Source organism: Stegostoma tigrinum, chromosome 4, assembly GCF_030684315.1.
Source record: "Stegostoma tigrinum isolate sSteTig4 chromosome 4, sSteTig4.hap1, whole genome shotgun sequence".
Taxonomy (NCBI): domain Eukaryota; kingdom Metazoa; phylum Chordata; class Chondrichthyes; order Orectolobiformes; family Stegostomatidae; genus Stegostoma; species Stegostoma tigrinum.
Genome location: NC_081357.1, coordinates 72,903,015 through 72,919,672, shown reverse-complemented (window position 1 = coordinate 72,919,672; position 16,658 = coordinate 72,903,015). Strand labels below are relative to the sequence as shown.

The 16,658-nt window shown below is 39.4% G+C and overlaps 1 protein-coding gene across 2 annotated transcripts in view; it reads left to right on the top strand.

The window, feature by feature from the left end:
• The window catches only part of ptchd4 (patched domain containing 4), a 76,701-nt gene that overhangs the window by 20,678 nt on the left and 39,365 nt on the right, over positions 1-16,658 (top strand). For both annotated transcript variants that reach the window (XM_048531602.2, XM_048531601.2), the window contains exon 2: positions 6,635-7,112. In XM_048531602.2, coding sequence (XP_048387559.2) covers positions 6,635-7,112 — 478 coding nt within the window. The remainder of the gene's footprint in view (positions 1-6,634; positions 7,113-16,658) is intronic.

Sequence of the window (16,658 nt, the reverse complement as noted above, 5' to 3'; positions counted from 1 at the left end):
AAAGGATATTTGGAAAAAGCAGGAATAGTCTCTTGAATTGGATAATCAGTCATGATAGTAATGAAAGGTGAAGCAAGCTCAAAAAGCCAAATGGGCTACCTCTGCTCCTATTTCTATGTCTCTATCCATGTTGCTACTGTCCTTTTTATTCCAAAACAGATATATTTTCTCACAAGTCTGTGATGTGGCTCTATATCGAAGTCCATGTGCACCACCTCAGCTGCTTCACCCTGATCAACTCTGTTACCTCTTCAAATAACTCCAGCAAGTCAGTTAGACACAATTTTCCCTTCATAAATCCATGCTGACTCTTCAGAAGCTACTCACTGTTTTCTGTGTGACTATTTATTATTTTCTGAATAATTGTTACTATAAGTCTCCTCACCACTGTGGTAATCGCCTAGCCCTTCTTTAAAACCATTTTTGAAACAGAAGGAATGTTTTCAGTTCTTCAGTTCTCCAAAACCATCATTGGAACTGAAAGAAGATAGAAAGATTCTGACCTGTGGCCCTGCAATGTCCACTTTTACTTGAAGTACTGACATTTTGTTCAGTACCTCCTTTCTATAAATATTTGGCTATTCTTGTGACTGATTTTACTGTACTTTTATTATAGTTGGGCAGCATCTGCCTCATAGATAAAGTGAGATGCAATGTATTCATTTGGCATCTCAGCATGCCACTCGTGTTTTGTGTAGGTCCCTTCTTTGCTCCCTAATTGGTTATACTATTCAATTTATCATACTTTTACTGTTGTCAATGAAGCTTTGGTGAGTATCTACAGTTCATCTTGAATTGGTACACACTGCTGCTACCAATTGTCAGTGGTGGGGAGACTGAATGCTTATGGATGTGATGCCAATCCACTGGGCTGCTTTGTCTAGAATAGTGTCAACCTCCTCTTGTTGTTTGAGCTGCACTCGTCCAGGCAAGTGGGAATTTTTCATCCCACTCCTGATTTGTGTCTTGTAGATGATGAACTGGCTTTGGTGAATCAGGAAGCAAATTATTTGCTAAGGGATTCCAAGCATCTGACCTACTTTTACATTTATTTGGTAAGCCCAGTTCAAGATCTGGACAATAATAATCCCATGATGTTGATAGTGGGGGGATTAAGTGATTTTATTGTGATTAAATGGCAAGGAGTCATGGTTAGATTCTCTCTTGTTGGAAACAGTAATTGTTTGGTACTTGTGTGGCATGAGTGTTGCTTACTATTTGTCAGCCAAAATCTAGAGATTTTCCAGATCTTTCTACATTTGGACGTGGACTGCTTCAATATCTCAGTGATCATGAATAGTTCTGAACTTTGTGGAATCATTGGTGAATATCTTTACTTTTGACCTTCTGATGGAGGGAAGGTCATTGATGAAGCAGCTGAAGATGGTTGGGCCTAGGAGACTACGCTCAGGTATTCCTGTGAAGATATCCTGGAGCTGAGGGGACTGACTTACAACAACCACAACCATCTTCCTTTGTGCCAGATTTGACTCTAAACAGCAGAGAACATTTTTCACGATTCCCACTAACTCCAGTTCTGCCAGGTCAAATGCAGCCTTGATGCAAAGGGCTGTCACTCTCACCTTACCTCTGGAATTTGGCTCTTTTATCCATGTTTGACCTGAGGTTGAGATCAGGAGCTGAGTGGCTCTGGTAGAACCCAAACTGCATGTCAGCGAGTAGGTTATTGTGAAGAAAGTGCTGTTTGAGAGCACTGTTGAGAACCCTTTCTACCACGTTACTGATAATCGAGAGTAGGTTGGTTGGCTGGTAATTGAATTCATTGGATTTGTCTTGCTTTTGTGTGCAGGATAAAGCCTGGGAAGTTTTCCACATTCCCAGGTAGATGCCAGTGTTGGATCTCAACTAAAACAGCTTGGCTAGGGGTGCTGCAAGGTCTGGAGCTCATGTCTTCAGTGCTACTGCTGGAAAGTTGTCAGGCCCAATGGACTTTGCAGTATTCAGTGCCTTCAGCTATTTCTTGATATTACATGGGGTGAAATAAATTGGCTGAACACTAGGATCCATGAGACTGCTGAAGGAAACTAAAATGGAACAAGAACTTGGAACTTCTGGCTGAGGATTGTGACAAATGCTTCAACTTTATATTTTGCACTGATGTGCTGGTCTCCTCCATCATTGTTGATAGAGATATTTTTGGAGCCTTTTCCTCTAGTAAGTTGTTTTATGGTCCACCACCATTCACAACTGGATGTAGCAGGACTGCAGTGCTTCGACCTGATCCATTGGCTGTGGAATTGCATAGCTAAACTTATCACTTACTATCTATGCTGTTTGGAATATAAGTTGTCCTGTTTATGTGTAGCTCATCAGATATGCCTGGTGGTGCTCCTGGCATACCCTGCTGCTCTCTTTGTTGAATGAGGATTGATCACACGGTATGATAATAATGGTAGAGTGGGGATATTCTGTTCCTTGAGGTTGCAAGGTATGTTGAAGTATAATTCTGCTGCTGCCGCTGGCCCACGGCGCTTCATGGATACCCAATCTTATATTGCTAGATCTGTCAGAAGTCTATCCCATTTAGCGTGATGATAGTGCCACACAACATGATGTAGAATTTTATCACTGTGAATGTTGGTCTTTAACAGTAGCATTACTAGACCTGAACTGAATTATTTAATGTAAATATTGATGTAAAGGAGAAACTGATGTTGTCTAATTTCAATAATACTGTTTGTGCTTTTATGGAGAAATTCAGAGTAGAAATGAACATGTTAAAAGTGTATATACTCATAATAGCAAAATCTATTTATGTAAGGCCTTTAGTGTAATAAAGTGCTTCAAGTTACTGTAAAGGAGAAATATAAAATTATTTATGACACTGAGTGACATGGGGTGACATTACGTCAGATGACCAAAAGCTTCGTTAATGAGGTAGGTTTTAAGGAAATTATTAAAGGACCCTATGGAGGTAGAGAAGCCAAGAGGTGCGAAAGAAAATTCTAGCATTTAGGGGCCAGACAATTGAAGGCATCGCTGTCACTGGTGAAGTAATCAGAATTAGACAAGGGCAGATGTTTGGGGCTGGAGGAGAAGTAGGAAAGGGTGAGACAATGGATGGATTTGAAAACAAGGATGAAACTCTTGAAAACAAATAGCTGCTTAACTGGGTGCCAATGTTCATCAGTGAACACAGACGTGTTAGGTGAACCAAACTTGGTGTAAGGTCATGGACATCTGAGGGTTAGAACATCACAGTTTACAGAGGATGGAATATTGGAGGCCATCCAAGAGTTTGTTGGAATAGCCAGCCACAGAAAAGACAACAGCATGGTATGGATAAGCTAAGGTAGAGTCAAGTGATGTTAGGAAGGTGGAAATTAGCTGTCTTAGTGATGATCTCGGTGTGTGAGTGGAAAATTATCTCAATGTTAAGTATGATGCCTTGTATTAATGTAGAATAGTTACAAAAAAGAAGAAGACTATTCAGTCGTCAAAAATGCCAACTGAACTCAGAAAGATCAACTTAGCTAACCCACCGTTCAATTTTATTTTGCTATTCGTCCATTGAATATGGGCATCATTGACTAGGCTGGCATTCATTGCCAATCTCTTATGGCCTAGGGGGCAATTAAAAGTCAACTACACTGCTGTTAGTCTGGAGTCACATGTAGACCAGACCAGGTGAGGGCAGCAGATTGCATTTCCTAAAGTGAATTATTGAACCAGATGGGTTCTCCCCCACAATTAACAAAGATTTCATAGTCGTCATTAGACCCTTAATTCCAGATTTTTTTCAAAACTTAAAGCCAAATTCCCCTTTCTGCCACAATAGGTTTTGAACTGTCCATGGCTTCATAGTCTGGTTATGATGCCACTATTTCACCTCCCCCCTTCTTCAGGTCCATGCCTGTTATACTTATGAAGCCACCTCTGGCACAATCTCATGCATGACGCTCCAGATCCCAAACTCTCACTCTGAAGAAAGCTTTGTTTCTGCACATGTAAGGTTTAGGAAGCTAAAATCAGACAGGGCCTATGAGGAATATAAAGAAAGCAGGAAAAGAACTCAAGCAGGGAATTAGGAGAGCATGAGGGGCCATGAAATGACCTTGGCAAGTAGGGTTAAAGAGAATCCCAAGGTATTCCACACATTCACTAAAAACACGAGGATAACTAGGGAGAAGGTAGGACCACTGAAGGATAAAGGAAGGAGCTTGAGCTTGGAGGCAGAGGATATGGGTGAGATCCGAAATGACTACTTTGCATCATCATTCACCCAGGAGAAAAGGATATCATGGATTGTGAGATTTGTGTGGAGCTTGCTAATATGCTGAGGCATTTTGAGATCAAGAAAGAAGTGGTGTTGGGTCTCTTGAAGAGCATTAAGGTGTATAAATCCCCAGGGCCCAATGATTTCTACCACAGGTTGTAGAGAGAGGCAAGAGAGGAGATTGCAGGGGCTTTATCAAAATCTTTGTATCCCCATTAGCCACTGGACAGGCCTCAGAGAAATGGTGAATAGCCAATATGTTCCTCTGTTCAAGAAGGCAAGTAGGGACAATCCAGGAAACTATAGATTTATGAGTCTCACATCGGTGGTTAGGAAGCTATTGGAGAGAATTCTTAACGATAGGATTTACGCACATTTGCAAAAGCATGGCCTAATTAGGAACAGTCAGCATGGCTTTGCGAAGGGTGGATCATGTCTTACTAACATAATTGATTTTTTTGAGATGGTGATAAAGGTTGATGATAGTAGAGCAGTGGATGTTGTCTGCCTGGGTTTTAGTAAGGCTTTCAAAAAGGTCCCTCATAGTCGGCTCATCCAGAAAATTGAGATGCATGGGATCCATGGTGACTTGGTCACTTGGATTCAGAACTGGCTTGCAGAGGGTAGCGGTGGAAGGGTGTTTTTCAGGTTGGTGGTCCATGACTAGTGGTGTTCCGCAGGGATCTGCACTGGCACTACTGCTGTTTGTGAAATATATGTAAATGACTTGGATGAAAACATAGATGGGTGCGTTATTAAGTTTGCAGCAGTACAAAGATGAGGAGTTGTGGACAGTATAGAAGGTTGTCAAAGGATACAGCGGGATATAGATCAATTACAGATATGGGCGAAGAAATGGCAGATGGAGTTTAATCAGAATAAGTGCAAGGTGCTGCACTCTGGGAGATCAAATGTTAAGGAAAAGTATACAGTTAATGGCGGGACCCTGAATATCATTAACATACAGCGGAATCTGAAGTTGGCCACAGAAGTAGATAGGATGGTAAAGAAGGCATATGGCATACTTGCCTTTATTGGGAATTGAGTACAAGAGTCAGGATGTCATGTTGCAGCTTTATAAGACTTTGGTTAGGCCACACATAGAGCATCGCATTCAATTCTGGTCGCCACATTACAGGAAGGATTTGGAGGCTTTGGAGATGATGCAGAAGAGGTTTGCCAGGATGTTGGCTGGATTAGAGGGTATGAGCTATAAGGAGAGGTGAGAGGAACTTGGGTTGCTTTCTCTGCAGAGGTAGAGGCTGTGAGGAAACTTGACAGAAGTCTATAAAATTATGAGACGCATAGATAGGGTTGACAATCAGAGCCTTTTTCCCATACTGAAATGTCTAAAGCTAGGGGGTATGCATTTAAGGTGGGAGGGGTAAAGTTCAAAGGAGATGTGAGGGAGCAAGTGTTTTACACAGAGTGAGGTCGGAGTCTGGAACATGCTGCCAGGGCTGGTGGTGGAGACAGATACGATAGGGGCATTTAAGAAAATTTTAGATAAGCACGTGAATATGCAAGGAATGGAGGGATATAGACCTAGAGCAGGCAGAAGGGATTATTTTAATTTGGCTTTCATGTTCGACACAACATTGTGGGCCAAAGGGCCTGTTCCTGTGCCGTACCTTTTTGTGTTCTATGTTCTGTGCTCCACATAAAGGTCCTGGAGTTCCAGCTTGGCCACTGACAGTGTGATAATAAAGGAATTCCATATGCCCATCTGCTTTTCTTATGAGTGAAACTTTCAGGACAAAAACATTTGAAGGATGGGATTAAGTGCCAATACCATCCATACACTATGAATCTATCCTGTGAAATCAGATAAAAAAGCCCATCATGAAAGCATAGCACTCAATTCCTATGTTAGGGGAAGAGAGAAAACAGTCTGTTCTTCCTTGTCAAATGACCCTTTGGCCATATATCAATTCTACAATAACATTTCATCTGCCTAAAATGTATTCAAATTCAGATATATATTTGCAAAGCTCAATACAATCCTCATATACTTGCTTCCAACTTAATGCCAACACTGGTTTAATACATTCCTTCTTCATCAGATCCAAATTAGCAATGGGACCTGAAAGGTGAAAAATGTAGAGGTAGTTGGCTCTTCTTTATATTCCTCACAAGCCAAGATTATTCTGATTCATATCAAAAATAGCACAGAAATTTAGTTTCACCGATCAGCTATCATACCCTCAGTCGGAATTGATCATCATTCTAAGCATCAAGAATGAACATTTTTATTTCCGCATGACAACAATAAATGTTTTCAGTTTTTATTCGTAATATACTACTGCATGGCTTAGCTCTAATATAGTTAATGAAAAATTGTGCAAACTTTTTTGTGAATTCTAAGTTAATATGAACACAATCATTTTATCATTAAAGGACGGTAGGGTGACTTTTATCGGACATCAGCTTGGAGGAGTGATCTTCATCCCCAACAGTAGAGAACACCAGGTTAAATCAGCCAGTGCAGTACAGATCACCTACTACCTACAAAGCTACGGGTCTGCCTTACAAGATGTTGCAGAGAAGTGGGAAGCTGAATTCTGCCAGCTCATGCTTAAATTTCAACAGGAGCACAGTGGTCTGCAGTTATACCCCCTGACATCTTCTGGTCTATGGAAGGACTTCTATAAGACCAATACTGTGGCCAGAACTGAAGTGGTGGTGAGTCTAGTGTTGGTTCTGATTGCTGCCACTCTCACCAGCGCAATGAGGGACTGCCTCCGCAGCAAACCTTTCCTAGGACTGCTAGGAGTTATCACTATCTGCCTTTCCACTGTTACTGCAGCAGGGATATTCATCAGCACTGATGGCAAATACAACTCCACTCTACTGGGAATTCCTTTCTTTGCCATGGGTAATTATTGCTCCAAAACCTCTCTCTTTGATAAACAATAGTTTTAGTCTGTGCGTTTTCAAGAATTCTTTTGTGACATTAATACATACTTAATAAGTAATGAGATGCATACTTTACAAAGCTGCGTTAAATGTACTGAAGCACTCAAAAACAGAATTTTCTGAAAAAATTCAGCAGGCCATGCAGCATTTGTGGATAGAAAGCAGAATTAAAGTTTTGAGTCCAGTGATCCTTGTCCAAAACTGTTCTCAGAAAAGGTCACTGGAGTCAAAACATTAACACTGTTTTCACTTCACAAATGCTTCCAGACCTGCTAAGTTTCTTCAGTAAGTTTTGTTTTTATTTATTTCAGATTTCCAGCAACTGTAGTTCTTTGTTTTGTTTAATTGTACTGCTTTTCACTAAACAAAATTGGCTATTTCCATTGTTTGCATATATTCATGTCACAGAAGGACATTTTTTCTGTTACTTAACTAGATGTAGATTGACATTTATGTTGATAACACACTGACAAAGAAAGATTAGATAATGGAGAAGTTTTATTATTGTCCTCTATGAATCACAAGTGGATTGTTTTCCCTGTGCTCGGTTAATTCTAAAATTGATGATGATTTACAGCTAACTCAATTAAAAGAAACTTGCCCGAAAGGTTCATCATACAATAGTCAAAGTAATAGTTTAGTCAAGCCAGCTGAACTAACGAGACCAATTGTCTCATTGCTGCTTTCTTTTCTATGTGTGATTGTACCAATTTTTCCTAATCACCCTGTTCAGTGATATAATGACACAGATCTGAAGCAGATGGGTCTTGAACCTAGACATCTTGGTCCAGGGGAATGGGCACTACCACTGCATCACAAGAGGGCCCTTCTAGTGTGATTACAAAATGTGATCAGTGATAGAGAAAAATGCTTTGGAAAAATGTCTACAGTTTGACAAAAAGTCATAAATGTTTCTGATAATATAGACTTCTACATTCTGCAATGTCAGATTAAAGAGGTTCATTGAACATATGCAGATATCAATTGAAAAGGATGCTGCTTTAAGGATCAGAGAGAACCTGTGAGTGAAATTTGCCTTGGGTAATAGTGAAGCTACAATCCACAGTACACACATATGTTCTTATATGAACTGCCAAATCCATTCTTGCCTGTTGTGAATTACTACACATGTCACACTTCAACCCTCTGACAAATGGGAAAAGTGAAGAAAAATTTAGCATGGGATACTCAATGAAAGGAAATTCCACTTACATTGTAATAATTTCATTGGTGATCTGTAATTGAGTTCCATGGGGAATTATAATTCATGGAAACAGATTTTCTGTCTTTTGGCATCAAAAAATCCTGCAGATAAATTATTACTACAGCCAAACAAAACAATGTTCTACTCTGCTTGCGGCCAATAGTAATTTGCTTTTTGTAGAGGAAGAATAACTACCAAATTCATATCCATCTACCAAGATCAGTTAGTCTAGATTACAGCCATCATCTGAAGTCAGGCTGAAAGAAGGGTGTTCTCATAAAACGGCAGCAGAAAGTGTTGGAAGAGCCTGTCTTCATCCCATTGCTATATAATATTCAGAAAAGTGGAAACTGATAAGGCATGACACGCCATTGATTGATGGTAAATTCAAGTCATTTGACCAGGGCCATGTCATATTGGAAGGGAGCCACATGAACCATGGTGCACTCTCAGCTGATTCCTATGGTGGTCTTCCTTTAAACCCCATCCATAGTCCGTTAAGAGGGGTTGTCCGCTCTGGCTCTAACTGAGCTAAAGGATTTATCCTGCTGATCACTAGTTGGCTGGTCCTGGCACATTAAGCTGAAAAAAACAAATTCTAATACAGAGGTGCCCTCTGTTTCTCCCTATGGCATAACAACCACTTCTAACAATAGTGTAGTAGTGGCCACTGAGTTGCCAGCTTGAACTACCACCCTCAATGGCACACCACTCCTGGTGACAGCTTTTAGTTGTTGCCACCATTAAAATACTATCCAGAGTCCTTCCAACCATTTGTGCAGGATTGTGAATCACTTTTCATCCCAGCCACAGGACGAACTTAGAGCTGTGAAAATTCCTGCTGTTATCTCTGAGTTATGGAAGATTCTCACTCATTAAGCATCTGCAGGAATGAAATCTCTGCTATGCAGTATGTTTCATAGGCAGGAGGTTATCCTCAACTTCAAGGACTTTTGCATCACTGAAGCAATTGGATAAACACATTGGAGATTCAAATCATTTAAAATATTCTTTGCCATCTATTTGAACATTGACAAATTCCCCATGGAGGCTCATAAAGCCATGCATACAAAATCTGGTTTAGCACATTTTCTTGTGAACATTGTGTCGGATTTGTTACAATCTTACTAGTTTAGACAAGCAACTTAATTTGGTCAATAAAAACAAACATCACAATAAACTAGCTGTGAATAGTTGCAAGATAAGTCTTCTAGTTTCAGTCAACTTAAACTTTACAGGAAAATAGGACCCCGTGCCTGATCCATTCTCACAGTCAGTGCCTTGGAATAAAATGTAGAATATGTTTAGCCTAGTGAATAGGAGTCAACAGTATAGCTGGAAAATGCATTACTAGGTCAACTTGAAGTATAGGCATCATGACATGGCACTCCACCTAAATGTCTCTATTCTTCATCTCTTTTGGCTGAATGGACATCTTTTCAAATATGTTTAAGAGTATATGAGAATTATTCATTTACAGTTATTCATTTTAGCTATCAATAATGATCCTGCAACATTTATCATTATTCTGACAAGTGTTTTTATTGTTGATCCAAAATGGTCCAAGAATTTTCGAGTGTCTTCATTCTCCTGCATCCTAGAGCCTTTATTCAGCAGCAGTAATCATAAATTACTAATCTTTGCAGCTTTAGAGTATCTTCCACCAATTAGATAATGTTCCTTACAGTGAAGCAGTTCCATGATTAACATCTAATTATGTGGAAAATTCCCAAGAAAAGTTTTTATTTGCAAAATATGTGTTCACTAATTTGTTTTGAAGTTAAAATTAATAAAATGGTAACTTGATAACTAGAAACAATGTAAATTCCTAAAAATAACTATTGCAGAATCTCACCTGGATTGCATCTGTGACTGTCTGTCACTTACATTATCAGCCTTTTTGGGAAATGTGTATTTTATCGTTGTTCATCAAATGCATCCATAGGGTAGTAAATGCTGATTTGTAAAGTTACGAAAATCTTTAGTCCATGGCTGCATTTCACAGGATGTGTTCATGTTGGCAGTTCTGAGCAAAAGCTTTGGAAATTGAATCATACAATTGTTTCTTACAGTACACTTTCAAATTGTGATAATTTTCTAATGTTTGGAAGTCAGTATTCTGTAAATAGCTGCACTGTAACAAGATTAAACAGAAGCTGATGGAAACAACAAAATTAAACCCTTTGAAAGCACACTTCATGCATATACAGGGCCAGATTTTGATACACTAGTAATGGCAGTGTGTTCAGCATTCACTGTCACTGGTTAACAAGGAGACCCACAACTTCTGAAATGCCATATCTGTAGTGTGCAAATCCACAAATTGGATTTAGCCAAACAATGCTTTCCTGAAGATTAATTACTTCAAATAGCAGGTATGGAACCCCAGCGAATTTGGGCTAATTACCTACTAATTACAACTAATTTCAAAATGATTACATTTCAGACTTTACACCTATATAACTATCTGTACTGCATCTTCTTTCAATTCACAAATACTTAACTAGGAGGATAATACCATTTAAAAACTTCAGACTGTTAAGATCTTACGTTAAATTAGAAAATGAGTCTTTTACTGCGGACCTTTTAGTATGATTTATTAGATTTGTAAAAATATTGCTTTTTAAAACACTTTTCCTAAGCAAATTTATTGCACTTTTAAAATGATTACATTTGCAATTTTAAAAAGTTTGAATTTTTAATCCTTAAAAATTATGTTAAAATTTTAATTTTGTAATATTAATCTTTAAAATATTTCATGGATTGTTCAGCCAGCAATTAATCGCCATTCCTACTTCACTGGAGAAGGTGGTGGTAAGCTTCCTTCATGAATCATTGCAGTCCATGTAGTGTACGTACACCAACAGTGTTGTTTTGAAGGAAGGTCAACTCTCCTGACTCATTGTGACTCATTGATAGTGGACAGGCACTGGGAAGTCAGAGGTAAGTTACTAGCTGCAGAATTCCTCTCCTCAGACCTGCTTTTGCAGCCTCAGCATTTATATGACTGGCCTGGTTCAGTTTCTAGTCAATAATAGTTGGACATTCAGCAATGGTAAAGCTTTTGAATGCCAAGAGAAGATTGTATTCTTTTTTATTGAAGGCGGTCTTCGCATGGCAACATTGTGAATGTTACTAATGCGAGTAAATAACGTATTTCAATTCTATTAAATTGCAGCACACAGTGAGCTGCTTTAAGCAGTGTTTGTGTTGCAGTGCCATGCCAAAAACAACCTCCCATTCCCACCTGCTTCACACTGCAACTCTGGTACAGCATGATGGAATTCGCTTTTCTGGAAACTGGGGCCCAGATATTCTGACAAAGGCTTGGGAACTACCCTGGAAATTAAAGACTCCAATGGGTAATTCCCCTACATTTGGACCCTCCAAAAAAAACCCATAACGTTAGAGAATCCAGAGGGTTCCAATTCTGTTAAGTGATAGTGCCCTCAGAAAAGTTAAATGATTAAAAATCTGGTCTAACTCTTGACTGACTAATAAGCTGACTGCCAATTTACTGTGCACACAGCTCATCCTCCAGAAGCAAATCTCCCCTGACCCCTTACACACCCAGCATCTCTGATAACCACCCTTCCCTCACGTTCCCATGACTAGAAACACCTTAACCAACACGATTGTGAACACCTACTGCTTCCCCACCAGTACCCAATGATCCAACTTCTCACCCTGCGGCCCGATTCTGCTGTTCTGACTCCCACTCCTGCCAGCCTGAAACCCTGATAACTGACAATCACCCCACCCCCACAGCCCAAACAGGTTGCCTCAAGCCCTGGGATATGAGGCTCCCTTGTCTGACAGTTTGACACTTCCCTTGCCCTCTGGCCTCAATGCCCTATCCCCTTGGTGCAGCCAGTTCTGAATTACCTCCTCACCCAACTATCCTAAGCATTTCATCTGTTACCTGGTATCCTAACTATCTGACACCTGCGTACCTGGCACCATCTCCACCGGGAACCCTACTTATCTGGTACCCAATCAACCTGTCACCCTGCACATCTATCATCCTACCTACCAAGCATCCTAATGAGTTCACACTTTTTTTTTTACCCTGCAACCCAAACCTCTTAACAAATTACAAACCCAACTTCACAATTTTCTTACATACTTAACTTTTCATAGCAGTTATCAAAGTATCTGTCCTTGCTGTTAGACATTTAAAAGTGTGAACACGGCACACCTGACTCCTATAAAAGATAAAGATAGAAATGGCTGAAAAAACTCAGCAGGTCTGGCAGCACCTATGGAGAGAAAGCAGAGTTAACATTTTAGGTCAATTGACCCCTTCCTAAGACCTGTAAAAGAGAACATGTTTTGAGTTGGCCAACTACTCTGCCCTTTGCAACAATGGGGCTGACTGCTGTGTTCTGTATTTCTAATGGAGCTGAGGTCAAAATAGCTGGGCTAGAATTGTGGAGCTCAATAGTAACTTTAAAGAAAAACAAATGGAGTGGCAAACTGACTGTGATTGCCATTTCTTTGAATACCTGGGCCTTAAACAGTCACATGGGGATCTCAGTAGGTAATGTATAGGTTTATTCAATGTCAACAACAAGTTGTGTTATAGACCACAAAATCTGAGCCATTAACTCCTGTCACCCGCATTGATCTTCATGTCAGTCTGGTCAGGGCACTCCAGGTACACTGAAAACATATGCCCAATGCTGGAAGGATGAGCATTTACTTTGCCAAACTGGCCTCAAATCCTATTAAATTCATGCATTCTCTAGACTGGAAATGCGATCATCTTTGTAAAGTGTGTTTGAGGTGTATTCTTCTGCTGAAAGTTTTTGCCTTGCAATGTGTTCGCTGTCCTACTCAGATTTATGGAACCATGGCAGTCTTGCTGCAATTGATCTGAATCGACCCATTTGATTCAGCGATCACTGTGATTCTCTTGCTTATGATTTAGCTAGTAATGTTCAAATATTGCAATTCTACCTATTTAATAAGTTCTAGACCAATTGTTAGTTGATAAGCAAACAATTATTTGAAAAACTCAGGCCATGAGTAGAACTCTAACTTTGCTAGTGCATGGTGAATTATATGCTCTGAATCTTTTTATGGCTTCTGTTTACTTATATTTTATGAAGTTTAATAAACAGCCAGGCACAGTATATATTATATAGTTTGTGTTGGTATATTTTGAAGCTCTTTCCAGCTTTCTGGATGACTGAAGGGTTACTTTGCATCCTCCATAAAAGCATTATTTGAGACGTGATCCATTCAAGACATTATGTTATGCCTTTGCGTGTGAGCCCTATGGAATTCTGCATGTGAGTGATTCAGCATGGGCAGATTTCTGCTTGGCAGAATGTCAGCTTTGCAGTGTGCTTTAAAATGCCCCTAAATAGGATGGGAGACTTGATTTTGTTGAGAAACACTGGAACAGGAGTCAGCCATATAGCCTTTCTGGCCCTGCCATTCAACACAATCATGACTGATCGATCACTTCAATGCCTTTTATCCAACTCACTGAATGACATCTAGCAGAAAGATTCACATTCAATTTTTGACGTAAACTAACAAAGTGGTATAACCTTTCCATTTTGTATTCAGGTGTATACTGTAAACAGCGGCTTATTTAGGCTTTGGCCATTTTCAAGTCAAATAAGCGTTTCTTGACTAGAATATGTGCTGCTGTTTTGAAAACTGAATTTCTTACTGTAACTGAAAAATTGGAGAGAATAGGCTGTAATCTCTCACCACCATGTCTCCTTGCATATAAATATAGATCCATAATTGTGATAACTTTTTCCTGTCCATTAATAATAGTGTCAAGGCTAATGTTTCCTTTACTGCCCATACAGAATGATTAATCTGGATCATTTCATTTCCTCACTATTAGCATTTTGGCAATTCTTCTCAAACACTCATCCAAATTTCTCATTGATGATGTCCTGAACATGGTAGGACAAAAATTTATTGGTGTACTGCACACAATGCAAAATCCTTTAGAGCAGTTAAAATTTACTGATGGCTTAATGAAGCTAAACATAAACTCTACTGCATTTTCAGCAATTTGCTGTCCCGAAGTTTATCAGTTCCTTTATTTTTGTTTTACAAGTTGGTGTTCATAGCCAACACCAAAAGCCATAGAGAATACATAGTAATTAATGAAGCAAATGATATTGCTTTCGTTGGAGATAATGTAAATGTGCCTCTTCCTTGCAGTGAATTTCTCACATAAAATTACACATTTTGTTTTGGACATTATGGGAACATTTGCACTTGCAATAACGTCAACAGAATTTTGAGATGAGATGATTATTTTGATGCAGTTTGAATTTGTTCCTGTGTATCTCAAAGCTGTGATAACAAAGTGTAGAGCTGGATGATTACAGCAGGCCAAGCAGCATCTTAGGAGCACAAAAGCTGACGTCAGCTTTTGTGTCCCTAAGATGCTGTTTGGCCTGCTGTGTTCATCCAGCTCCACACTTTGTTATCTCGGATTGTCCAGCATCTGCAGTTCCCGTTATCTCCTATCTCAAAGCTGTGCTTGTTTATGTTTTTGGGTATTTTCATATAAATTGGAGACAAGGACAGCCCAAAAAATGACACATGAGAAAGTAAGGATTAATAACTTCTACCTAATTAATCAGTATGCCTGAAACAAAACCATAGGCACGAGGAAATGAAGCTAGGGCCAGAGATTCTTTACATCAAGATTTCTTTTATTTCCAGCTTTTGGGGACTTGGATTCAATTGGCAGGTGTACATTATGAACCATCAGTATAAGTAGAGTCACCTAGGATGTCACATCTAGTATAATGTTCCTAAAACCCAAAGAAAAAATTGCATGTAAGGATTTTTAAAGTAAATTCAACCTAAATGGCTGAAATGTTTCCCAAAATGGTTTCATCATAAAAGGACTTAGGGACCAGGCCAATTGAGACAAAAATTATATTCACTGACTTGGCCCCACCAGCTTTCTCATTCATGAGGATATCCATTCTAAGAGTGGCAGGATGAGCAGGCAGCAGAGTCAGTAATATCTCTGTAACAATTTAAAACTCCACAAAGGTCACTCTGAATGTGGTCCCCAAAGATTGTATTCATACATTACAAATAAGCAGACTCCTTTCACTAAAGAAAGCATTTCACAGATTGTCACAGATCTAGGTAGAGATCAAGTTTCAACATTGTTCCATCTGTTTTGTGGGTAATCTTAGCTGGCCTGGCAAGCGTTTGGGCCACTGCCAGGCTGCCTGTAACCAGGCTTTTAAGTGGTTCTGGCAGCTACCTAAAGTGAACTCAGATCTCATTTAAAATCCTCAGCCTGGATTTGGTTCGATCAGGTGATGATTGATTGTATACGTATTTCTGGGCCTTAAGTGGCCACACCAACAGTCCTGTCAGAGCTGCTTACCAAAAAAAAATTCAACAGCTTTAAAATGTTTTGTGTGTCTGTACTCTGCTTGGTATCATGAAGAATCAAAGAGCCTCTGCTGGAACATTTCCTTCATGAGCATCTCTACCAGGCATCCAAACCTACCTGTGTCTCAAAATCAACTAAAATTGGTTAGCCCTTACTTGGCCTGGTACATCAGAGCACTGAGACAATATGTCCAGCAGGGAGTGTAATGAAAAGCTTGGAAAATCTCATCTTCTGAATCTAGTTTACCAGAATGGTCATTAGGATAAGCCTTTCCAATCCTGCTGCACAGAATTGCAACGTGTATAGATGCTGTCCAGTTTCTATCTCGGGGTGTTCTTTAAATTAAACACTTTGCAAGATTATTGAGCAATGCAGAGAGTGATGATTATGTCAGTTTCTTGCAGCAATACAGTAACAAGAGAAAGTCTAGCTCCATTAATGTTATGACTCACTTGGGAAAGTCCGTTGATTCTCACCACTCTTGGGATCAAGACAAGAGTCAGTGATTTAATCAAAGTTTGCAATGTCCCCAACTTACCTGTCTGGTAGAATCAGGTTACCAGAGGAAACACTAACCAGATTTTTATACTTAACGAAACTACTAGTTATTACAGATAAAAATAGACATTACAAAAACAACGCTCTGGCCTCAGGTAAACAAGACCATGAATGCTCAGCATGTAACTCCACTAATTCAACTCTAACCTCTTTTTAAAGCCTTAGGCAATCAAACAAATAGACACAATGAGATGAAATACTTTGGTATTATGGATGGAGAAAAAAACATACTGGAAAATACAGTCCAATAGCATTCATTCACGTGATTCAATGAGATGTTCTGTTTGCTTTTCAAGATGTTCTGTTCTCCAATCTTCATCTACAAATTCTTTCATGTCTTTGCAGGC